A 25,614-nucleotide genomic window follows, 5' to 3' on the forward strand; every position below is an offset into this window, starting at 1 on the left:
GGAGATTTAATGGTCGTAAAAATCCAGTAAGCAGATTTATCCCTGGAAGTGTCCAAGGCCAGGTGGGATGGGGCTTTGAGCAACCTGGTCTAGTGGAAGGTGTCCCTGCCCATGGCAGGGGGGTTGGAACCAGATGATCTTTAAGATCCGTTCCAACCCAAACCGTTCTATGATTCTATGAAAACTGTGATTTGATGATTTTAAAGCAAACTGCTGTCTGAATGGACAGTTTTGCAGGGGTATATCCAAGCTTTGCAATGGAGTTTACTGAACTCCCCCATCCCTACTGCCCCATGTGCAGACCAGGGAGAAGGAGGCCCACTAGCCGATTGGGACGCTTTTTCATAAACTCTTCTCTGTGTATAGCAGTCTTTTTTTTTTACCGTGGCAGTACTTTTCCGCAGTACTGCCATCTAACTGAACTGCTTTCCCTAATGTATGCAGTATCACCCACTTCTCCTGCTGTTACTGACGAAAAACCCGGTTTTCCCCCTGCGTCCCCCCCCGCGGGGAGGCCTTCTGTGGGAAAGGCTGGCCGGGGCTGTGCGCGCGCCGCCCGGCCCCTTCCCGCCTCGGCCGCGGCGTTCCGGGGGGGACGGTTTCTGCGGCGGACCCATGGCGGCACGGCGGGCTGGGGGTGAGCGCCACCATTTCCCTTCCCCCTCTCGCCTCGCTCCCCTCCGAAACACCCCGAGCTGTCCCCGGGGGAGGGCTCCGGGGAGAGGCCCCGCTGAGGGGGGAAGGCTTGGGAGGGAGGGCTGGCTCCCTACTGGGGGTCCCCGGGCCTCTCCTCGGGCCTCGGAGTGCCACTGCTGCTCCCTTTCCCCCATCGAGGCTCAGCCCTGGCCGCGCTCGCCGTTTCCAGGCCTTTACAGCCGGTTGGATATGCCGTGTGTGGTTCAGGAGCAGATCTGTTGACTTAATCTGTGCTAAATCTCGCGTTGGGGGGGCGCGAAAGGGTAATTGTCACTTCCCCCACCGCACAGTGGGGTCCGTGTCAGAGAGCGAGACGAGTCGCTCCGTAACTGCAGCTTTGATACCAGGCGTGGCCTTTTTCTTCCCCCTCCACGCAGGGGATCACTGTTCTCCGTGGCGACGGTAGCAGAGAGGAGCAGTTAATCATGCCGACGGTGGTGGTGATGGATGTGTCGCTCTCCATGACACGGCCGGTGTCAGTGGAGGGATCTGAAGAGTACCAGCGGAAGCACCTGGCTGTCCATGGCCTGACTATGCTGTTTGAGCACATGGCGACCAACTACAAGTTGGAGTTCACGGCCTTAGTGGTGTTTTCGTCGCTCTGGGAGCTGATGGTGCCCTTTACGAGAGATTACAACACGCTCCAGGTAGGGTGCATGAAACACAAAAGCAGTAAGCTATCAACATGAAACAAAAACAAAAACAAAACCAAAACCCCACGCGTGTTTCCAAATCATGGTCAAATGGTGTGATTTCATATCATCCTGTGCACAACATCTTGCATTGACTGTTTTATCCTTATTTTAAGGATAGGTGAAATCAATGCATTTGAAACATTTTGCTATTTCACAAATCATACCTTTGCAAGTAACCACTGGAGTGTGGCTAATTAAGTTAGAAGTGGGGATGGAGGAAAGGGCTGCCTGATGAAGCTCTTAAAGTGGTTCTGTGATGTTCGTGTTTTTGTCTGTAGTTATTGATTTGCTCTTGATAGATGATGTAGTAGACAGGACCATTTAGAAAGGTTTTGAGCCAAGGGATTTGGTAGAGAGAAGGTGCTTTAAAGAGTGTGTAGCAGTTGAAGCAGGGTGAGAATGAGAATAAGTGATTTCAGGCCTCACAGATATGATGGGAATTTGGGAGAAAATGAAAAGGAGAAAGTCCAAGAGGGAAATTTCACATGAGTGGAGTAAGGCACGGAAAGTCTCTGAATCCCCTAAAACTTGTACATATGTATCTGGTTATCATGTGTAATATCAGGACAAAATGACACGTCGCTGTCACAGATCACCATGTTTTAGGTTTGTCCTTTGTGGGACATACAGATTTTAAAAGATATTCTCTGTTATGTTTGCTTTTTAGCAGATGAATGCTAGTGCATTCTCTTTGATTTATTTTTACCTCCCTAAGAGTTCATCTGAGGAATTTCTGAAAGCCAAGAATCCAGCCAAGCTCCTCTGGCATGTTAGTTTTACAGCTGCACCCTTCTTAGGATGCTGTGCTAAGTGTGAAGTTTTCATTTTAAGGAGAAAAGTTGATTTATGGTTATAGAAACAGGATGTGGATATGAGGTTTTGGATTCTTTTACTCCCTCTGCCAAAGAATTTTTGTGAGACAAGCTCCTTGTGGTCTACTTTCTTAATCTCTAAGAAGTTAAAGTTGCTCTGACCCCTGGGAGGATTTTCTAAGCTGAGTGTTTCATGTTAGACATTGCTGCAGATTTTGACTTTACTGTTTCTTTGAGACATGCAAAGGATTTTTTTTCTCTTAAAGAGCTGTGTTTATAACATTACAGTTCCTTCAAAGTCAGCTGTCATTGTTGTCTCATGATATTGTTCATTATTTCTTGCACCTTTCTTTCTATTTTTTTTTTTAACTTTGCAGGTCATATGTAAGAACATAGCACTTTGCATTGTGTAACAATGCAGTTGTGTTATAATGCAAAGCAAATATACTGACTTACCACAGAACCGTGAATAACTTTTTTATGTTTCCTGTTAGGGGTATTTCACCCAGCAATGACAGTGGTGTTTGTCTTTATAGGAAGCCCTAAGTAATATGGACGATTATGACAAAACCTGTTTAGAGTCAGCGCTTCTGGGGGTTTGCAATATTGTCCAGCAGGAATGGGGTGCAGCAATTCCTTGCCAGGTATGACTGATTTCACTATACCTAGGCTCTAGCATATGCTTAGTACTCCCTGTAAGTTGCAGATGGAAATGTAAATGTAATTTGAAAACTTTGAATACTCTCAGGCACGCTGGTGCTACAAGAAGACAAAGAATTAGTATTTTGGATATATCCGGAATATGAACAGAAGGTGGTCTTTATTAAAATATTCAGCAGCAAAAAACCCTAGACTGCCTTCCGTCCAGTGTGTTATTGTAGTGGAGTGGATTATAAAATCTGGCCCAAGAGTACTATTTTGCAGGCTTGACATTTGATCTGGATGCAGTCTTCTGTCCCAGGAGCCTCAGTTGGTTTGGAAAGGGTATAGTCACACATACAGTAACCTTTCTCCTCCAGTACCTGATGGTTTCTAGGGCTTGTAACAGCTCCAGGTCTCAAGCAACAGCATGGGACTACTGCTGAGTGTGTTTTGATCTGTCTTCTTTCCCTAATGAGTCATTCGGCATGCATCTGCTCACACACTCCATTCAGCCCTTGCAGCTCTCAGCCTTCTCAATTTGCTGCCTCTTAAGGCAAAGTCTGCTTTTAGCCCTTGGTTTTCTGACACACTTAAGAGCCTGTTGGTCTTTGGGTTAGTATTTAAGTTCAGTAATTTTGCAGCTCAGTGAGCTAGGAAGATGTCTCAAGTAATATTCCTTAAGGAAAAAAAGGATAGAGGTTTATTGGTTAGGCAATGCTTCATAATCTAACAAGGATAAAAGGCACCTTGGAAAAGCAGGCATTCAAAGCAAAGAACTAGGAAGATGTAAAAACCAAGCATAGATTAGACCTCAGCAATTTGGTCTCTCATTTGTGTCATGGCTCATTTTACTGGAACTTCAGGTGATGGAGCGATGAAAGGCAGTGAGCAATGTACTGTGCAGAATCTTGCAATAGTGAGAAACATTACTGGTGAGCAACAGTTCAGATGGTAACTGAAGAGACTGCAAAAGAGAGAGATTGAGGGTGAAGAGAGAATACAAATCTGGATGTAGCAGATATACATTGAGTTTCAATTGGATTTGGTTTTTCTTACCCCTCAGCCAAAATAATGCCTGCTGTTGCTGTGCAGTGTTGAAAGACCAGCTATTTTACTATTCTGGAAATAACTGGGTCTCAGCTGAGTATAAATAGTTCCATTATTCAGCGTAACCTATTAGTGCAAGTTTCCACAAGGAGTGACTTTGGACATGCAACTGAATGGAAAAATGCATATTTTTTCTTTAATAGTTCTGCTGCAAAATGTGAGCATACTGCAGCTGTATTTATTTGCAAAGAATTAGGGTAATTAGCACTACCTTTTGTATGGATTCTGTGACTTGTAGTGGAAGTTGGGTTGCCCTCCAGATTCTGCAGAAGAAATAGGCTTTATCTTCCATCTGAAAATAAACCTGAGGTTCTTGAGTCCATCAGCAGCAGGCTGCTTTTTTGGCTGTATAGTCAGTGTGCTTCTAGTGTACACTTAAAAATAGCCATGTTTATGCACAGCATGGTGTGTTTCTGGCTATGAAATTTAAATTTTAGTGCAATTGCCTAATTACAACAAGATGTATATTTACTATGCACGTAGTTTACATTGCAATGGTTAAATCTTCAATTCCTCATTTATGTACCTGTTTCTGGAAATTTTACCCGCAATTCTTTCCTCAGCTCAGTGGAGGAAATCCCTGTGTGAGCAGGGAATTTCAGTATAGAAGTGCATGCCGCTAGGAAGACTACTGAAATGTGTTGGTGTATAGTTGCCCTCTGCAGATAGAAATGTGTTTTGGCTTGGAAATGCTAATCTATCCTCTTTCATTCAAGGTTGTTCTTGTCACTGATGGCTGCTTGGGGATCGGCAGAGGCTCCCTACGGCACTCACTAGCTACTCACAACCAGCGAAGTGAAAGCAACCGGTTTCCACTGCCTTTCCCGTTCCCATCCAAGTTGTATGTCATGTGCATGGCAAATCTGGAAGAGGTGATGTCTTTAACACATACCTTCTTCTTTGTTGCATTGTGTAATTAATGGTCTTCTCTGAACTAATGATCAGGTCAGCACAAAACATACTTTGATGTTCTTGTGCTTAGTTTTAAAGTTTAGTTGACAATCTGGTACTTAGTGTTAGTTATTTGATGAAATGTAACTGTAGTATCTTTTTTAAAGTTTATTATTGCACTATTATTATCTACTACTATTGCATTATTATAATAATCTTTATAAATCACGTCAGTTTCTCCCTGGAGAATATTATGCAATTTTTATTTCTCTGTTTATATTATTACCTTTACTGCATTAATTACATTGAATGCTTTTGGGGGCTTTTCTTAATCTACAATTAAATTCTTGAATAAATTATTTCTGTTGCAAAGATGCTTGGCACTTAAAACAACAATAGCTTTATGTAGAAATGTGAGTGAGCAAAATTGTAAAGTCTCCAAGCCAGTGTTTAAACCAACTTCCCTTAGTTTTGAAGGAAAGGTGACTGCTTGCTTTCTCTTTGGGTACCTTTGAAAATCTCAATACCAGCTTTAAAAATCTTCACATTAGTTAGAATTCTGTTGAATAAAAAATGTTTAAAAAGAAGCCTATATAGACTAAAGTTCCTTAGATTAAGTTTTCTTAATAGCATTGCTTTTGACTTGACACCTACATTCTTCTGTCTGTCACAGAAGGATTTTCTACTTAGGCATGCAATAGATATTTCAGCTTCAAGGTCTCTATCAAGGATGATCCTCTTGATTAAGCTGATGGATTGAAGCATTGTTTACACATCAGAATAACTGGGAAAATGTTTAAAATACATCTTCTATTACTGATAAGTTTAGGTAATTTCACAAGCATTCTCTAAGAACTTATCAAAAAGAATTATATCTGCCTTCCCTCCTAAAAATTATATTATACTGAAGGAGCTGGAAACTTAGCATTATCAATAAAATACTATACTAGTTAAGGCATTCCTGTGCACTTGAAGACTGAGAGCTTCTGGGATTTTTGGTGGCTTGAATCTGCTTTTGAAGCAGAACCTAACATGATTGGGAGTTGAACTTGATCCTTATGGGTCCCTTCCAACTGGAGATATTCTATGATTATTTGTTACTAGGCCAAATGCTGCATCTGATCTAATATAAATGCAACATAAGGAGTACATTGCCTGGGAGACCAAGAATGTTGGTTTATTCAGAAAGGAGTGAGATAACAAAAAATCGTGATAGTATCCAATCAGATGCTTTTTGCTGTGTTGTGTATATTTTCTGAAAATGTACTGGTTAATAAAAAGAGAATAAAAAGAAAACTCAACAAAAGCATTTCTCTTCTATTTTTTTACAGCTTCAAAGCACGGATTCCCTAGACTGCCTGGAGCGGCTAATAGATTTAAACAATGGGGAAGGGCAAATTTTCACCATTGATGGACCCCTTTGCCTGAAGAATGTACAGTCAATGTTTGGGTTAGTAGACTTGTAGACAATACGCCTTTGTGAAGGTTTCTAGTTAGTATCTGTAAAGGAAAACAAATAAGAAATCTGAGGATATGAGATGTTCTAGTTAAACTTGTTTTCTTTTAGTTTATGATCTTGTTGACTGTATTTTCATCTTGACCAGTCTTCACTGGTTAAGGTCAGTATTTATTTTAATCATTATGTACCCAAATCATAGCATCTCTTTCTGATTGGCAGATACTAATTTCCACAATTATTGTTAGTTTGCCATCAGTGTGATAATATGCTGCTTTGTTTTGTAATTTAGCAATGCTAGAAGTATTGAATTAACTGTAGTAAAAAATAAAAAGTTTGGGGAGCTAAGTTAGTGTGCTTTAGACAAACTATTTTCATTTGATATGCATTATGTTTTCCTCCATAATAACTGATTGTGTTCTAGAAAGCTAATAGACCTGGCTTATACACCATTCCATGCTGTTCTCAAGTGTGGCCACTTAACATCTGATGTGCAAGTATTTCCCAGACCAGAACCTTTCATTATAGATGAGGAAATAGACCCCATCCCTAAAGCAATTAATACAGGTAATGAATCTTTGGTTGCTTTTTTACTTAAATCCATTTGATTTTTACCTTTTCACTACCACCTCTTACGCTGTATAGTCACTGTTTCATCCACTTTCTCTTTGCAAGGATCAATCACTGACTGTGTAATTTTTTTGGTATATGTGGCACCAGGGGGCAAGAACATCATCCTCTTTCAGCCATGTGTACCTGGTAAAAGGGCTGGAGTAGGGTAGAGGCACTTCCAAAGCTCAGGGTGCCAATTTCTGGGGGCAAAGACTGTGGAAGACAGCCATGGGCTGCTTTCCATGAATATCCTCATAAGCTTCATGGAGAATAGGAGAGGTGTGTTGAAGAAGGGGCTGCATTTTGTATTAGAGTTGCCTTTATCAGAAAGGCTCTGTATTATCAGGTGAGACAAACTAGCATCTTTCTGGAGGTTTCTTCAAGGAATCCACTAGGAGTAGAGTCAAGAAGATTTGGTGAGGCAGCACAAGTAAAGGTTGAGATTTCATAAATCTCTGTCTTTATAGTTTGTCTGTCATCCTGGCACTTCTTACCAATACTAAGTTATTTTTAAAAACAACTGTGAAAAGAAAACCTTTCTCAGCCCTCCCATCAGTGGACACTGCACCCACGAACAGCAGGTAGTCTGTAGATAGTCCATGACTGTGACTTGCAAATGGCTAGGTATGTTTCTTGGAGAGGATATGCTGAACTTCATTGCTTTGCCTCTAAGAATTAAGTTTGAACTGTAACGTCAAAATTGCTCTCAGCTCCTCAGCAGTGCGCTTGGCCACATGCATTTTGTTGTTCTTTCCAGTCAGGCAGTAAAGTGCTGTGGCCCTTGAGCTCAAGGTTGGCACCCTCGGTGACACCCCAATGTGGCTAACTCTGCAAGGGAGCTGATGGGAGTTCCTGCTGGCTTTGTGCTGTTTGGGAAGTGCAGAGAGAGTGACTTGGTTAGATCGTATGCCCAGGTGTCCTTTCAGATAATTTCTTTTTTGTGAGTTTCTAGCTCTACTGGCAATTTCATTTCCTGGATCTGTCCTGTAGACTTCCTTTTTTCAACAAAATGTGCACAGCTTGCATGTGAATAAGGACACAATAGTGGTAAAATTTTGCAAGGAAGTGAACTGCAACCTGTAAATTACTGCCACCAAGATTGCCTTGATTTGTTTGGGGTTTTTTAAATCTGCAGGAGGAAAAACATTTCTCATTTGGGGTGTGATTGATCACTTGTTATTTGTAGCTGCACACTGTTTAAATAGGAATGAGTGCCTCTGTACCAAAATAGCAAAAGCAAAGAAAAAGAGCCCGCACTGTGTCTTGATGAGGGAGGCTTTGTGTTGCATTCAGTCTTAGAGTTCCTCCTATCATTCCAAAGATGGGAATTTGGCATGAAGGAAGTTTTGTTCTGTGTGCATTAAAATGCAGCGTATGGTGTGCTCAGCTCTTGAATTCCTCCATGGCTTTAATCAAGTGTTTGTTGTTCAGCTATGAGAAAAACCAATTGAATTGCCTTTGGGCCAGGTCCTTTACTTGGGCTGTCAAGGAGAAGACTGTGCTCCCCAGTTCCAGCTGCAGTAGAGGTTGGAAACGCATTGAATTTCTAATTGTGCCATACACATATGGACCTGTGTCCATAGCTAGAGCACAACATGCGTCACCATGCTTCATGTAGAGAAGAGTACACAAAGCAGGTACTCTCTACACTTCTGTCAGTGTAGAGCTGGTCAAAGGCTAGTCCTAAAGCCACACACCAAAACCTTCACACAGTTGAGAGACATGAACCCGATATGACATTTCCTGCAGCCAAAAGTGAGAAGGAAATCAGACAAGGCTGAGCATGAAGGATGTGGCTGCCTCAGTCTTTTACCAGCGAATGTCCACAACTCTGTATGAGATGGAGCTGCATTTAAAATTCCAGTGGGCATATAAAACTCAAGAACCACAACTCAGTCTTCCCAGTCCTGGGAACATGTCCCACCAGGGCTAACCCTGTCAGAGAGTTGATGGGAATTCCTGCAGGTTCTGTGATGCCAGTTTGAAGCTAGTAGATTTGGTTTAGTCCTTTGGTTTCTCTTCTTCTGAATTTATAAAATGGCAACGGATTGTGTACAGTGTAAAAAACAATGTGCGCAATTCTGTATTTGTCTAGCAGCACAGTTCATGGACAGCACTATGTGTGTGATGAAAGTTATGTTCTCATCTTAAAGTGTCATGGTATTACATATGAATGTGTTTATCTTATTAGCAGCTAGACACCCCAGTCAAGGTTGGGGCTCTGTTGTGCTACCTCTAGTCAGTGCTTCAGAAAACTTGGTGGTGTAAGAAGTGGTAATGTTAAACTGACTCTGAATACATTTCAGCTATTTCCAAATCTGACTTAAACCTGTTGTCTCCCCACAGATCTAGAAATTGTTGGGTTTGTAGATATAGCTGACATTTCTAGCCCTCCTGTCTTGTCCAGACACCTGGTACTGCCCATTGCACTTAACAGAGGTGAGCAAGTTTTGTTTCTTTTAGCAAAAACTGCTTTAAGCTTCCCATGTAATGTCTGTGGTGGTTTAGACTAGAAGCACAGGTTTTATGCTTTATCAAAATGCCAGGTGTCTCTGAAGACATGTTTGTGTGGTTACATTAAAATTAAAACCTTGAACACAAGCTCTTTCTTTTTTTGAATACTGTGTTCTTTAGAAAGTTAATAGAGGGAACAGTGTCCTTATAGCATCATTATTAATAGAACATGCTAAACTTAAAGCTAAAAATAGTTATGGGCCATGAAATATGTGGTGCAAGATGAATATTTAATGCCTGCATCTAATTGGTTCTTCGAATGATTTGTTGTTGTGAAAAATCTGATCTTAATCGCAACTAGATTGCTCAGTTGTACTTGAGCATTAATTGCTGCTCATTGGGGCCAGATATATATGTGTCTATACAAATGACTGGTGTAGGCTATGAGGATGGTTAAGCCTATTGCTGACTTGCAGCTACTTGAGTGCATCAGCCTGTGGTAAGAAGGACTTCCCCTTTCCTTTTGTCATGGTCATGGAGTGGAGCAGACAATGAGATTCTCTTGGTAAAGAAGAATGAAAGATCCAGATATGCTTTCATCTCTGTATCAACACTCTTATCCTGCTAGGCCTTTCACCTTAGAAGATATTAACAGTTAAGTCACAGCTGTATTCCAGCTGCTAAAACATGGTAAGTTTCTCATAAAGACCATAAATTACATAGGAGAGGAGGACTTGAAATTCAGGATGCTTTTGGTTCAGAAGCAGACATCTATTTGTTGCCAGATTCTTGGTGCCATTTCATTTCTAGTTTCTTGAAAGCTGAGGTTTTATTTGCAGTTTTTTGGTAACTGTTTTGTGAGTAGGATGCAGTGGAATATTTATATAACATTTTAGTGCCACTTTACCCAAACAGTTCATTTAGCAGCTGTTCGTTCTACAAAACTATTAATTAATTCTTGCATGGCAGAAAATACAGGGTGGTATCGTGGAAATGGAACTAGTATGTTCAAATTTATTCTTATGTTGTCTCTTTGTTTGCTTTTATTCTTCCACAGAAGGTGATGAGGTGGGACCTGGGATCACAGATGACACTGAAGATGAGAATTCAGCTAATCAGATTGCTGGGAAAATCCCCAACTTCTGTGTTTTATTACATGGCAGCCTGAAAGTGGAAGGCATGGTGGCTGTCGTCCAGTTGGGGTATGGAGCTGGATGTCTGCCTGAAAAATCTATTACTTTGCTCATTTATGCTTTATTTATATATTATACTTATTTATATCTGTATTCTGTACAGAACTCTGCACTGCTAGAGAAAGCTGTGGATTTTTAATTGTGGATATGTTTCGCCAGTATAAATTGCAAATAGTGAGCCTCTACACAGTGGGAGGGAGGCAAATTCTAGGCAAAGAGGGATGGAAGATTTTCAGCCTTTGGGATTTGCTCTTTTCAATAGGCCAGAGTGGTACGGAATGCTCTATTCACAAGCTGATAGCAAGAAGAAATCAAACCTCATGATGTCACTCTTTGAACCTGGCCCTGAGCCCCTTCCATGGCTAGGGAAGATGGCACAGCTTGGACCCATTTCAGGTACTGGTCACGTTCATTTGAATAACTCTTGCACATTCAGTTGTGTGAATGACCTTGCCAAATCTTAGTTAAGTCTGTTTATTTTCTTTTTTCTCCCAGATGCAAAAGAAAATCCTTACGGAGAAGATGACAATAAGAGCCCTTTTCCCTTGCAACCCAAGAACAAGCGCAGTTATGCACAAAATGTTACTGTGTGGATTAAACCAAGTGGCCTCCAGGTAATGATACAGGTTTTGCACTTGATGCTTTACTTTGATCAGCAGTAGCCATCTTACCAGCAAAGTGGAGTCTGTGTGTGTCTTGTCCGTTTAATGTAATTGCTTTATTGCTTTTCTTTCGGTTTTATAAACACTGCCTCTTTAAAATGTCATGATTAAAATGCAATCAGAAAGCATAGCTTGTTTAATGAAAGCTGTGTCTCCAGTATAGCATCTGGCTTAGTTTATTGGATTTAGTATAATTACCGCTTATGTTTCAGCCTTTGTGTGCTGCAGTCTTGTCAATGGTCAGGATAATTTATCAATAGGTAGTTGAGGATTTTTTTCTGCAGCTTCCCCAGCAGTTGCCAAGATTTTTAATTTTTTTTTTCTTTTCTGCAGACAGATGTACAGAAGATCTTGAGAAATGCAAGGAAACTCCCTGAAAAAACTCAAACCTTCTACAAAGTGAGTAACGTTTCAGGCCAGCCCAAGTTTGATCCATAGTGATAGTGGTGCATTTGACAGAGGAACACATACTGTCTGCGTCTGCGGTATGTTCTGTGCAGGCTTGTAGGGCTCTGCAAAAACATACATGGTTCTGTAAAGAAAGAGACATCCTGGGTCTATTTTACAGACTAGTTAAGGTGAGACAAGGGGTCTGGTTTCCCTGCCACCACATTCTCTGGCTGGGTGGCATAGGCGTGTCATGTTTATAGGTGCCCCTCACAATCCCTGCTACTTCCATGGTGAACTTCTTTGCACAATTTATGCTGTTGTCCAGGCAGAAATAAACTGAGGGATCAGAGAGGAATAGGAACACAGATGTCATTCTGAGTCTGAAAATGTCTCCTACATTTTTTTCTACAACTGAAGCAGAGAAAGACAAAATTCCAGGCACATTTGGCCCCGTCGTAATAATCCATAATCTAGACTGTAGCTGGAGGTAATTGTTGTTCCTCTTGTAAGCTTAGTGCTGAAGCAGTTTGTTATTGTAGCCCCTAGAGACTTCAAGAATGAGTACCGTGCCTAAATGCACATACGCACTCATCAGTTTATAGTGAAGAAAAATCAATATATATACATCTTGCTGGACACTGTGGTTAAAGGCAGTAGTCAGTGAAGCCTAAGTTGGAGGCAACCCCCAGCTGGGACACATACAAAACAGGCAGGTACAATAGCTGCATGCACAAAAGGGTAAAGGAAGAAGTGGAGATTTATAGGAAGGGATCAAGGGAAAACCAACTGTTCAGTTGTGCCACTATTATCTTCAGCCCTGAAGTATTTTTTATCTCATGAGCAGCTGGGCAGTTTCCAGCAGCTGTACTGATTAGTCAGGTTATCTTTCTCTAAGTGAATAAGCTTGCCTTTAAAAAAAGAAGAAAACCACCTTTTATGTAAAGGCTTACAGTGGCTTTAAAAGTTTTCCTTCTTTGCAGGAACTTAATCGTTTACGAAAGGCAGCTCTGGCCTTTGGCTTTTTGGACCTCTTGAAAGGCGTTGCAGACATGCTAGAGCGGGAGTGCACCCTGCTTCCTGACACGGCTCATCCTGATGCAGCATTTCAGCTCACACATGCTGCTCAGCAGCTTAAAGTGGCAAGTACTGGAGCATCTGAATATGCTGCCTATGATCATAACATTGCTCCACTGCAGACAGACTTTTCCAGTAGCAGCACTGAAAGAATGTGAAGTCTCCATTTTGGGAACTTCTGTAGATTAAGACTCAAGTGGATCAAATTTTCTTGTCCTGTTTACTTTCTAGGGCCTGTTTTTAATTACTGTTTGGAAAACTTCCTATCAAAATGAGGTCCCTTACCTGCATCAGTGCTCTCTAAATAAATGTAGCTAGTTTGTGGTGGCTTTAGTTGGACCTGGAAACTGTGGAAGGTGTCCTGAAATCAATTACGGTGTTGGATGATGGGTGGCAGTTATTCAGTACCTGTGAGGAGAGAAAGAAAATGCCATTATAGGCAGCAGACTGCTCATGGCCTTTGGCCTCCCCAAAATGCAGTTACTACATAACTGAACTCACTGGTAAAACTATCCTAAAAGGCAGTTACTATACTTTATAGACTGACTTCATTAGTCCAAAGAAAACATCCGTGAGAATCACTGTGCAAGATCAGATACACAGCTAATTTCAGGGTGGTATTACTAATTTTATGCCCGACTTGAAAGCCAGTCTGTACTACCATAATGAGAGTTATCACTTGCATTGCAGTGCTTATGCTTGTGAAAGTAACTTAAATCTTGTGAGACGTTTTTTATTTGTGTAATATTAATAAAGAGTAATTCTTCATGAAAATTTCAGTTAGATTTGTTCCATTTTCATAGCAACTAGGCTGTGTGGCCTAAAACATTGACCTGGTGAAGGCTTGGCTCCCAGCTGTTTATCACAAGAGTTAAATAATAAATTAAACAACTTCTTGCATTCAGGGAAAGAACAAACAACTGAACTAAAGCAAAATTTGGTTGTAAATCTTTCTTTATTAATAGAAACACATTCATTCTGAAGGACTAAAATTCAGTAGTGTAAGATCCATGACAACTTGCACTAGGTACCACAATTTCACTGAGAAATACAATGTATGAATACATATGGATTTCATAACAGAAGTTTAAATGCCCAGTGGAGAAATGATAAAGTATGAAAGTGATCCTTGCTGTTCCGTTGCTCAGCTAATTCAATCCTTTGACATACTTCAAACATAGGTACAGTGTGTGCTAAGTGAAATAGTGTGTAAATAATGCTCAACTCTCCTGAGTAAAGTAAGCTGCACTCTCCTTCGAGTGGGAGTCTTGAATATCCCTAAAGAGAAGTTGCATCATGCCTCTTGTTGACAGAACACAATTTGTGAAATGCAGTGTGGAGCTTGTACTGGTTCTTTGTTAAAATCTCTGTATAACACTATTTCCTTTCCTTTACAGTAACATTCACTGGGTCCATATCACAAACAGTAAGCTGCTTGTTACCTTTAATATAGAAAATAATTTTCTGGAGGATTCATATTGTTTTACAGTAGAAAAAGATAAATAGTAACCTGGCACTAAGCTAATCTCAACTTCAGTGCCTGTTCAGGATTGCTGGCATTGCTTTGCATTGCCCTGGGGGCAATGGCAGTTGTTGTGAAGCAACCTGTTCATAACCACAGTGCGGTTTAGAGCAAACTTTTTGTACATTTTCTAAACTGGATTAAGGAGGCCAGAGGGATCTGGAATTAACTACAGGAAGCAAGGTGTGAAGAAGGCCATGTTGAAATTAAGTCAACTGAAACAAAGGTTTCCAGGTGAGAGAGCAGATGACCTGGAATGTGGCAGGAGCTTATCTTTTGTTGTTGCTGTTGTTTAAAGCAAGCACAGAGGAAGGGGTCCTTTCGAACCCTGTGTGAAATCCCCCTTACTGAGCTTTGATATATGCTATTGAAATAATACATGATTTGACTCACTACTCCATCCCACCAAGGACCAGCCAAAGCAGCATATAGACTAAATTCTCAGCTGCACCCCGAAGTTTAAGTAGAAAAGCAATCTTTACTGCCTTTCTGAAGGCTATAAATACAGGAGCTACAGCACTGCCAGGAATGATCAGAGGAGCCCTGGTCTCCCATGACAGTTCCACGTTTTCCCTTTGCATGGGTGGGATGGTGTTCTGCTGGCATTCGTTCACATGCTAGGAGAAAGCTGGTACCTATGTTTCCTTGTTTTGTTATGTTTCAGTGCTTGCATTAGCAATCAGGAAGGTGTTTGTCACCACATCACAGAGTGGCAGCTTCCCTTCCCTTGTGACTGGATAAGGATGTGTTGCTACAGGAATTCTAGGATCCACACAGCGCTCCTATTCTGTTAAGGCTGAACTAGAAACAGACTAAGTTGGTAGCATTTAAATTGGCATTAGCTACTTCCAGTTTTAATTCTGCAGCATCAGTATGCTGCAGAAGAAAAGGCGGGGGTATGTACTGAGCAAGTTTACCCCAACAGTTAATAAACACCCAAACACTGTTCACTGTGGTCTCAGACTGTGCTCCTCCTGCCATCAAGATGCACCCTAGGAAAAGCATGGGCCAACTAGTAGTATATCCCAACATCAGAAGCCCTATCTGCATGCAACATTGAAAGAGCAAATATCCAATTAAAAGATAAACACTATTTCTATTTAGTGCTGCTCCACTGTTTGTAAGCATATTATATGCAGATAATAGGATTTCTTTCTAATATGGTAGTTGACAGAATACAAGTTTAAATGTTACTGTTCAATGGTAAATGCCATGCATACATGATTGAAAGGGAACAAAATACAGTATATGGGAGTGTTACCTGAATTCACTATGAAATCATGAAATCTAGTGTGATCATTTAATTTTACAAAATTCTTTACATTACAGTGGGTAAAACCATAAGAAGTAGAGGCTTATCTTGTCATTGAGATAAATTAGGTAAGAAAGCATTGCAGTCCTCCTTTACTTCATCTTTCTCTTCTTTGGTCCGAGGTGCTGTTTCCTTTGCTTGTAGAGATGACGGGAGTTTACAAATACCCCTGAAAAAGAGAAGTGTTTAAGGTAGAACTTCATTGCATCTTTTTAATGCTAGATGGCTGTACCAAATTTTAAAAAACAACAAAACCCAAACAAACCACCCACCACACAAAAAAGTGATGGTTTAAGGGTGTGTATAGCATTGAAAGATAATGCAAGTTTTTTCTTGCTGGGTGAGGCAGGAGTTGCTGCACAGGCTGTTTGGTACCAGGCTGCTCAGAAGGTTTGTTTGTCACTTTGAGAAAGTTGCAACACTGGCTGTGCAGAGCTGGGGAAGGATCAAACAAGCATTTCGGAGTGAAACGCGATTAAAGGTGTTCTTTAAGCAATGTCTGTGAAAGGGTAAAATCTAGTGAAAGTTCAGTTTAAAATTCTAGGTTAGATTCTACTGACTGGATACCCAGACATACAGTGTGCATACTACAAAGTTAACTTAGGTTTAAAAATGTAATACCAGAAACCAAATATGTATCAAGCACCATTCTTCTTTAAATATACTAGTATTTGAAGAGCCTTCTATATTGCTTCCTGGAAAAACATGACTGCGTTGCATTAGTGATTATAATGCAGTTTAGTTAAACATCGCTTTAATTTGAAATTATGTTTAGATTTCCACTAAATCATTCCAAAGCTCAAATACCATGTAAAAGAGGAAAAACTAAGTATACTGAGGTTATAAATACATGTAAAAATTATTTTTTTAACCCAAGTGATCAGTAGATAATGCTGCTAACCTGTTACAAAGGTCTCCTTACAGGGGCTAACCAGTGCTAATTGTAGGTGTGTTCCCCTCCATCACTGAGAAATTTACATAAACAAGCAACAAGGATAATGCTTAACCTCAAGCAGTTCTGTGTTGCCATGATCCCCCAAGACGCAGGAATTTTATTTTCTTTGAAAAATATACTTATTCAGAGGAAACTGGCCTTTTTATTTCAATAGTGAGAAATACAATTAAATATCTTACCTAAAAACAAGGCTATAAGGTATATTTGAAGGAAAAATGAAAACTGGATTGTGACGTTCAGTGGATTTGGCAATCCCAGACTAAATTTCCCTGTTTCACTGAAGATTGGAATGGATTGAACGATACAGACAGCTGAAAGCAGAAGGCCACCATCATTACCAAACACAGATGAAATATACAATTGCCCAGCCCACACCAACTTTTTCAGGATATTCCTCTCTTATTTGCTAGCTCTCATCAATTATACCAATTTTAAAGCTGTTTTTTTAAACATGCATTATGATGGAAAGCAGCTAGCTGAGGCAGTATAGCAGTTCAGCTACAAAAGGCTAAACACAGTGAACTTGCGTGGTGAGACACTGTTCTCATACACAACTGTAGCCTGCAGGGCCCATGCCAGCAGTATTTACCATGCAAAAATAGCCACAGCAATGAAAGAGGCATGGTCGTTCCTGTGCTTGGGGTTAGGCAATGCCCACACCAACTGGCTCACAGAAAGAGGTTCTGACAGGTATCATTACAACACATTTCTTACAGCTAGAAGCTGAGCAGTGATACGCTTCTCAAACAAATAAAAATTAAAAATAATCCAGACCTGTTAAGACAGAAGAGGTCACTGTAAAGCCACCCCCACCCCACCCTGCCCCCAGAGGGGCTACAGCAAGATGACTGGGTGACTGCTTCTTCCACAAAGCAGTCACTCTCCAAGCAGAAGGGGAGCAGAGCCCTATCTGGCAAGCACCACGCCTGTCTCGAAACAGGCTATGCTGCTTTCAGAGAAGAACTGGCCTCTGCCTGTCCTGTGCAATGATTAACAAGATGTCAAGACCTGTGAGCTGGTGTGAACCCAAGGTAGGCTGACCAAGTCAGGTCTAGCAGACAAAAGCAAATACACTGCTTTGGATAAGCAGAGGGAAGCAAGCATTGTCATCCTGTGCCGTTCACATGGACTGCAGTGTGTTCCTGGTCAATCTGTTCATGTAACCTTTTGTTGCCTTTACTTTCATCTCCAGTGCCCACAAGGAAGACTTCTTTTCACATCAAATTGAAAAAAATATTGGATTCAGCAAGACAAAAATGCTTACATTTGGTTCAGCTCAAAGCAAACATCTATTTATCTATTGTTCTATTTTTTTTTAGTCCAGCAGCCAAACCAAAAATTGAGTTATTTGCCCAACCTTGCCTTCGTTGTTTATTAAACTGCCTGTTTTGGACATACCTTCTGCCAAGCCTCCTAAGGGGTAGAGAGGGATCCAGACAGTGTAACGGAGCCAGGTTAGTGGTTGCCATTCTATACCAATGCATGAAAGCATGTAATATGGATACCTAAAACCAATTCAGTGTGAGAAGAAACAGACGCTGTTTAAAATGGAAGCTGCTACTAGAATTAGTCTTGTATATATACGCTGTATAGTCAACATAATTCCCAAATTACACAAGAATATTCAAAAAATTGTTCCTATGGATCATGATGGACGCACCCTTATTTGGCAGTTTACAGAACTAACGCTCTTAATCTGACCATACGGATGAATGTAACTGCCTGGCTTGCCTAATAAACCTTTCAAAATACTTCTTTTGAAAGAGAAACAGAGCATAGTGCAGCTCAACAATGGAAATTCAAAACAGAACCCTCAAGGAAAAAAGGAAAAAACAGGTTTCCCTAGGTTCAGGGCAGTATTATTTTCAGTCTCCAGCCTTGTCCCAGCTTTCGGCAGATGGAGCAACCTAGGCAGGCTGTGATAGTCCACATCCAAAGGAGATTTTACCCTTTGGGGCCAATGCACTAGTGCCACTCTTCCAAAAGGTACAAAGATCAAAATCTTCTTTAAAGAGTTCTTGGGAACAATCACATTGTTCTGTACACACCTGTTAGAAGAAAAATCCCACAAACCTGAACAGCTCAACGATACTCCAGAAATAAAATACGAAGAACACCACAGGTTTGCTCTGCATTTCCTCTAAGCTTCCGAGGATAACAAACAAAATAAAGTTTCTTCCAAGTATCTGTTTAAGAAAAACAAATTAAGGAACAGTCACACTCTTCATGAAAAGAAAGAGCAAGTCCTTGCTGTCAAAAACACGCAGGGTATCTACTCTTCATGTCTGAAACATATGCTGAGCACATAACTAACTCTGCAGCTGAGCTGTGACCTGCTTCTTAGAAGCATGTGTTTTGCTCTGTATTTAAGTGCAATCCAAGGGACCTAGTCTTAAATCATCTATCCCCATTTTTATGCACAATAACCACAACCAGGATAAAAAGGGCACTGGCACCAAATCAAAATCATGTACTTTTCATCAGCTGCTTCTTGCTTTTGTTGTCCTCAAGTATCTTACCTAGGTGATGGAAGAAGACAGCCTCCCACAGCTAAGACTGGTATGCATGGATTCCTGCCTCTTGAATAATATATTCTCTAGTCCAGTGCCAGTGAGGTTGTTATCACTTATTTTAGGAGAGTCTCAACACTTGTGTAAAATAGAGATTTACTTTAAACATGGGAAGAGCAAGGAGAAGAATCTTAAAGTATTACCTGCACTACAGCAGGTATCAGCGGTGATCTGACTAGTCCTATCAGTGAATTCATGATCTCCATTAGTGCCAGGGTGTGACAGAAATACATCATGTCAGCAACAGTGTGAAATGTGTCATAGAAGGAATCTGTAAGACACAGGAAACCATTTTAGAGAACAAATGAATTTCCACGTCCAGGAAGCTGGCACAGCAGCATAGGTTTTGGTAACAGGATTCTAGCTGTATCTGAAAAAAACATTATGCATAATTATGTAACTTCTTTATAGGCCTTATCTTGAAGTTACAGCAGTTAGACCAGAAACAATGCTCAAGTGGTCTTTTTCATAAACAGAAGGATCAAGAGCTATTTCAGTAATTACTTTACAAAAAAGCGATAGCACTGTACCTCAATAGAATGAATCGTTCTTGCTGCAAAAACAAAATATTCTGCCCAGCTCATTTTCAGAAATACTAACATTGCAGTGAGCGAGACATTTTGCTCCAACTGATTTCTTTAGAAGTAATCTTGACAGAGTACAAGTATCATTCATCAAGTATCATTCATCAGAATATGCAGTTGTGATTTACAAGAGGACAGTATTTTCCTATGCTTGACACTGTGATAGCTTTTGAGAGGGTTTTGTTGTGTGCTTCGGTGATGCATTTACAGTTTTGTTTCCTAAGTATGTCTTCCTTTAGATTTCGCTATTCGGAAAGTATTAAAAACAACACTAAAAAACCAAAACAACTCCCCCCATGTGAATAAAATAGTGCTTTTTACTTGCCTTTTCCTAAGATGAACAGTCGTACTGTCATGTTCACAAAAATCCAAGAGAATCCCAAAAACTGTACAAGATTATACATGATTAAGTATCCCTTCTTCAGGTGTTTGAAAGCTAAAATCAATAAGAAACACATCAGGTGAGCAGAGTACAATGGTAACTCTTCTGCAAAGAGCACAGCTGCAAACCAGGCTTTCTATGAGAATAAAGCTTGCAAGAAAAAGGGAAGCTATTGATTGCGATAAAAGGGTTGCTGTGTGCACTGTGGTTCTGCCTGCTTTTACCATCATCTGCTAGAATTCAGTTCTTGCTAGTCATATTTTTTTAAATTCCTTGGAAACTGCAGTCCATTTGTTTTAAATTTCTAAATAGCTCACAATACAAAGGTCCCCCTCCAAGATGCACCAAGCCAGTCAAAATTGCTCCACAAGACTTGAGGTTTTGCATATAAGAGTGACAGAAGCTTTCTAAACCCCACCTTACACACTTAAAAAGGTTATGGTTACTTACGGTCTTTTGGGACTCTGGATTCTATTTTCATTTTGTTAATCTTTTCTTCTTCCTTAAGATGAAGGATAAGGTTTTAAAGACTGTTACTGTAATTAGCAAGTGATTTGTTAACTATACTACTGCAAAGCTAGTGGGTTTAAAACTCAGCTAAGCAGCCAGTTGCTAGAGGGAGGGTTTAAATTTTCAGCTGCATAAAACACCACATTGATCATCCAGAAATTATGGTACAGCAAAAGCTAGAGGGTGTTAACTAGTTATCCTGCCTTCACTATGTATTTTATTCTAGTAATTAGATGCTTTTGCTGAAAAAGCCTGCTGTTTTCTGTGTTAATTCTCAATTATTACTGATTCTTAGAGCTGTTCCTTAAAACATTTCATGACCCACCAGTGACCTGAAGGGAACTGAGAACATCCAGCCCAGGCTCTCTGCCTGCCCTTCACCGCTGCTTTCTTGCTCCTGGCATTGCAGCGGCCCTTTCTCCTCCGCGCTAAGCTCAGTGGCTGTGGAGGGGAACAGGGCAGCGTTTGTTGTAAAACAGATTTGCAGAAATGTGGTCTGTTCAAGTCTTTTCCAAGATGGTCTTGCACCTCCCTGCTGCAGTAAGCTGCTCGAGCTTACCAGATGGTGGGAATGCACCATCGGGGCCAGCCCAGCAGCTCAGGAAAGCCTTAGAAATCCCTGCTTTCCAGACAAGCACTGCCCAGGACTGGCATCTCTGGGCTCTGTATGGCACATTGATATGATCCTCATATGGATCAGGACACAGGGCTGCAAAGGCATTAGGCAAGGGGTGCAAGCCTTTGGCTGCAGACCCTGGCCAGTGCTGAGCTAGTGCAGAGCCACCAGTTCAGATTCACGCTGCTGCTCTTTCTAGTCAGAAGTGTGCCTATTTCCGAATTCCTGCTTACAATTTGAACTGTTTAACCAATTCTATGTGGGATCTGTAAGAAATAGCAGTAACAATCAGCATGCCAGACAACTCCAGGCAAATGAAGAACAGAAGTTCCAGCACAGGAGAACAGCTATCCTTGCTTTGTAGCTGACAGCACAAGCCACACGTGCCCACAGGACTGACCTTCTCCTTCAGTTCCATTTCAGCATCCGATTCATCTAACCAGCGGTCGAAGTCAGGAGCTAGGAAGAGTGGGCGCTTCTCTTGCTTGGTGAGTCTCTCCCACCAATTACTCTCTTTTTTCTGCACAGTGATGTTCAGCTGCCTTTGAGTCACCCTGCATACAGGCTGAGGGCAGGCACAGGAGCATACATCAGCAAAAGTCCTAAGAAACAAGCTCTGAGACTGAGTTGATACCCAAGCTCTCCTTATCAAGGAGGCAGCGATGACATGGACTGCTGCAGCACAAGCATTTCTCTGCCACCCAAGGCATGGAAGCAAAGGGCAGCCCAGTTGAAGATGGCAACTGTGATGGCTGTAGGACTTGCTAAGCAGCTTGAAAGCCTGCCTGTACCGCACAGCACCATTGCATCCCACCACAAAGAGCGAGCACAGACCCTGGCGCTAGCCTTCCTAGGCAGAACCCATAATCTTGGCTTTAGACCTTCCGCATTTGGTTCCATGAGCCACCCACTTCCTCTAGCCAGTGGTAAAAACAACACTACCATCAGCCACAGGTCCCTGTCCAAAACAGGGGACCCGACGTGACATCTGCTACAGCGAGACAAAGAGCTAACAGCCTTAGGAAATATCTGGAGATAATCGTGAGCTGATGGACCTGGCAGTGTGGTCACTGCCACTCCATGAGGCCTCTCCACCATGGCCACACTCTGCGTAATGGCAGCCTAGAACTTCTCCATCCTCACAGCCCACAGCATTGTCACCTTGGGTGCCCACCCTTACTGCCACCATCGCATCCCTCCACACCGCGCCAGGGTGCTCTGCATGGACTGCCTCTCAAACCAGCTGAAACTGATGCAGAAGAGCCATGAGCTGCATTCTTAACTGAGCACATTACACCAGCACTGCTCCGTCAAGGCTTTCTGGGTGCTCCTAGGACATCTGAAGGCTGCAGCTGTAATTTACAGTCACTAACGCCTGGTCCTTGCCTGTCAGAAGCTCCATCTCCTGCTGGTGGCCAGCCTGGCACCAGCAAGAGGCACTCATGGTGCACAGCAAAGCTAAAGGAGAAAACCCTGGACTGCAATACTTCCTGGTCCTGACCATCTGTAGTTACACAGATTTCAGAGTCTGTTCTTGTCCCTCCAGTGACTCAGAGTGACTAGACTTTTGGAAGGAGGCTGCTCTGCAGAGGCAAGGGCTTGCCTTCCAGGCCTGGCTCACAGCAGAGCCCGTGTCTGCCAGCACAGAGGACAAGCACGGGCAGTGGCGGGCACCCCTCCCCACACTGTGAACCAGGCAGCTGCCACTTTACAGGCCAGGTGACAAACTGGTGACCAGATCCTGGAACCAAGAGGTGTTCATCATCTGCCACTCAATACCTGGAGGAGCCACACTGCTGATGGACCCTAGAAATTCACCCTCTGGTGGTCTCCTCCCTTGCTGAAGCAGCAGAGGTGAACGGTGGCTCCCAGTCTGACTGCAGCTGTCCCCAGCAGGCAGCCAGGAATAAGCAGCACAAATCCTGCACTGGGAGCAGAGCCCAGAGTTTTCCTGTGCCCCCAACAGCTTTCAGAGGTAAAGACAGACTTTACAGCCACCTGCGAGCAACACGGAGGGGCTGCTCTTCCAGCCAAGCTCTCTCCTATCAGACTACAACAGGAATTAAGAAAAGATTTTTGCACTGGGAGCTACAACGTATCTGTACTGGCAACCTAAGAAATCTGCACAAGCCAGAAGCATGAGTTCTCACAGCTTTCTTTTGTTGGGCTGCAAAAGAAGCCAGGAAACATCACGCTGACACTTTGCAGCACAGTGTTTCCCTGCTCTCCAATCAAGGTTGCATCAGACAACACATTGCCAAATTCTCCCATTATTTTGCTGCTTTAAATCCTTTAAAAAAATGACAACCACTATTAAACAACTGATACATGTAAGGCCCTGTTTCTATTAAAGCTGACCCACGCGAGCACTAGCTCCAGTGAGGCGATTTGCATTAAAGCAGGATGGTGGCTGAACACTGGGACAGAGGACCACCACAGACAGCTTTTAGTCTGCAGCAGTTACAGAGTCACCAGGGAAATCTAAACAGCATATTGTGAACTTTACGCACAGCCATTTTCCTTTCAAGTTTTTCAAAAATTACTTTCTCTTTGCAAGAGTTAGAAAAGTCACAATACCTACTTTAGGCTCAACCGGTTCTAGGAACTCGATCTGAAATTCGTAGATGTTGTCCCCTTTGGCACCATGACCCTGAGCTAAAAGACAAAAATTAATGGTCAGCATGAAGGTCCTAGCTAGTTTCACGCACCCCACCTGCAAAGGACGCTTTATACATAGAAATATTCAGCAGTTATTTACAGTGCTTCCCCCTGCCTTGCTGGGAAGCAAGAGGAAACCACACAATAACAGGGAAGACACAAACAGCCCAAAATGTTGCTCGGAGGTGCCGTCGCTGGAGTCAGCAGCTAAAGCTATGGCAACTCTGCACGGTGCTGCAAAAGGGTCCTTGCTTGCAGGAAGGCAGTGTGTGAGATTCCCAAAAGAGGGGCTCAAAAGGCTGCTCACACCTAACTCGAATCCCATGGAAAATCCCCCGCCTTTGGGGTATCCAGCCTCCGCACCGACGAGCGAGCGCCCAGGGAGACTGGTCTCCAGTGGGTCCGTAGGAATGTGATGAGGGGAGTCCCCTCCCAACAGCAGGAGGGCAAGTTCATCTCTCATTTCCCATATAAGTGGGTCTTGTCCCCGGAAGAGCTCCAAAAACCTGCATGCTGAGTTTAATTTCCACCCTTCCAAGCCGTAATCTGATCCTGAAGTGAAAACACGATGCGCAACAACACCCTATCAAATGGCCCTGGCTGCGGCTCACCAGGGAGGCAGCATTTCCCAGACAATGCATCTTAAAGAAAGCCACCAAATAAATGGGAAAATCCAAATAAAAACAGCTACAGCATATCCTGAGTCCTACCCGGATGAGCCAGCCAGCACAAGCTCCACGGTGCTGCAACGTGCAGCTGCCTGGCTGAAACAAAACCATCTTTTAGGAAGAGATCTGCTTTACCTTTCAAATCGAGCACTAGTTCCTGATGCAGAGGTTTGATAACAGTTGCAGACAAGGTCTTTGTGAAAGGAAAAATTGCTGCAAGTTATCTCTGGGGTTCAGTTGCCGAGCTGTTCACAACAGCAAAGACATATGGAAATCTCACTGATATTTAAATATAGGGAGAGGGTTGGGGGTTTTTCTTCTGATTAGATAAGATACAACCTGCTACCATTACTAGAATACAACGGTTTGTAGGCGGGTGTGTGTCACGACGTATCCGTACGTGGCCCGGCACCCAGCACCCAGCTCGGTCGCCCTCACCAAGGGCAGCGATGGGGAGCAGTGGCTGCTGGCACCCCGGGCTCTCCTCCCGGGACACCCGCACGCCCGGGTGGGTCAGGCTCAGCCGGGAGCTGCCTGGAGCAGAGGTGGCTTCGCAGGAGACACCCCCCCCCCCGCAGCCCCCCCAGCAAGGACGGAGCCCCTACCTTTGAAATGCAGCACGTTGTCGGTGATGGCGACGTCCGGGTGCTGCAGAAGGAGAAGAAGCGTTAGGCGGCGGCTCACGCACCCACACCGAGCAACGGGGACGGAGCGGCGGGGACGGGACGGGGGGGTCTCGCTGGCCCCAAGCGAGCACAGCGCTCCCCCAAACCCCCGCGCACAGCCCACCCTCGCTCCGGGGCGAGACCCCGCCGCCGCCGCCGCCGCCGTTAAGCTTCCCGCGCCCCTCCCGCTTGGCAAACCCGCCGGTGGGGAGCGGGGCTGTGTGGGTGTCTCGCAGCCGGGGTCCGCGGGTGGGTCACCCCCCCTTCCCCGTAGGGGGGCGGGGCTGCCCGCTCCTGCCCCAGCCGCCCCCCCTCCGGTACCTGCACGTCACTCAGCTCCACGCGCAGGTAGAGCTCGCGGTGCCGCTGCGCCCAGTGCACGTGCGGCCGCAGGCTCGGGCCCGCCATGGCACGCGCCGCGCCACTCCCGAGGCGGCAGCGGGGGGGGGGGTTGGTGGTGGGGTGTTCCCGCGCGCCTGCGCACAGCG

The 25,614-nt window shown here is 43.1% G+C and overlaps 2 protein-coding genes across 3 annotated transcripts; one reads left to right on the top strand and one right to left on the bottom strand.

Annotated features, from left to right (window-relative positions):
* Nucleotides 1–541: 541 nt before the first annotated feature.
* INTS14 (integrator complex subunit 14) lies at nucleotides 542–13,458 on the top strand. Of its 2 annotated transcripts, XM_052807482.1 has the most exons (12): nucleotides 542–637; nucleotides 1,074–1,343; nucleotides 2,740–2,847; nucleotides 4,669–4,824; nucleotides 6,175–6,293; nucleotides 6,724–6,866; nucleotides 9,258–9,350; nucleotides 10,423–10,567; nucleotides 10,821–10,954; nucleotides 11,054–11,172; nucleotides 11,554–11,619; nucleotides 12,591–13,458. In XM_052807482.1, the coding sequence occupies exons 2-12, from the start codon at nucleotides 1,122–1,124 to the stop codon at nucleotides 12,840–12,842; spliced, it is 1,557 nt and encodes a 518-aa protein (XP_052663442.1). In that variant the 5' UTR covers nucleotides 542–637; nucleotides 1,074–1,121; the 3' UTR covers nucleotides 12,843–13,458. The 2 variants fall into 2 exon arrangements, with proteins under 2 accessions (XP_052663442.1, XP_052663443.1); XM_052807483.1 differs by lacking the exons at nucleotides 542–637; nucleotides 2,740–2,847.
* A 162-nt stretch (nucleotides 13,459–13,620) lies between these two features.
* Nucleotides 13,621–25,595, bottom strand: HACD3 (3-hydroxyacyl-CoA dehydratase 3). The gene is made up of 11 exons (XM_052807484.1): nucleotides 25,448–25,595; nucleotides 25,067–25,109; nucleotides 23,717–23,790; nucleotides 21,536–21,700; nucleotides 20,460–20,511; nucleotides 19,953–20,063; nucleotides 19,187–19,314; nucleotides 18,547–18,659; nucleotides 17,872–17,978; nucleotides 16,653–16,784; nucleotides 13,621–15,687 (listed from the first exon to the last, which is right to left on the bottom strand). The coding sequence occupies exons 1-11, from the start codon at nucleotides 25,532–25,534 to the stop codon at nucleotides 15,611–15,613; spliced, it is 1,089 nt and encodes a 362-aa protein (XP_052663444.1). The 5' UTR covers nucleotides 25,535–25,595; the 3' UTR covers nucleotides 13,621–15,610.
* Nucleotides 25,596–25,614: the final 19 nt, after the last annotated feature.

The sequence above is a fragment of the Harpia harpyja genome, chromosome 14 (genome assembly GCF_026419915.1).
Source record: "Harpia harpyja isolate bHarHar1 chromosome 14, bHarHar1 primary haplotype, whole genome shotgun sequence".
NCBI lineage: Eukaryota > Metazoa > Chordata > Aves > Accipitriformes > Accipitridae > Harpia > Harpia harpyja.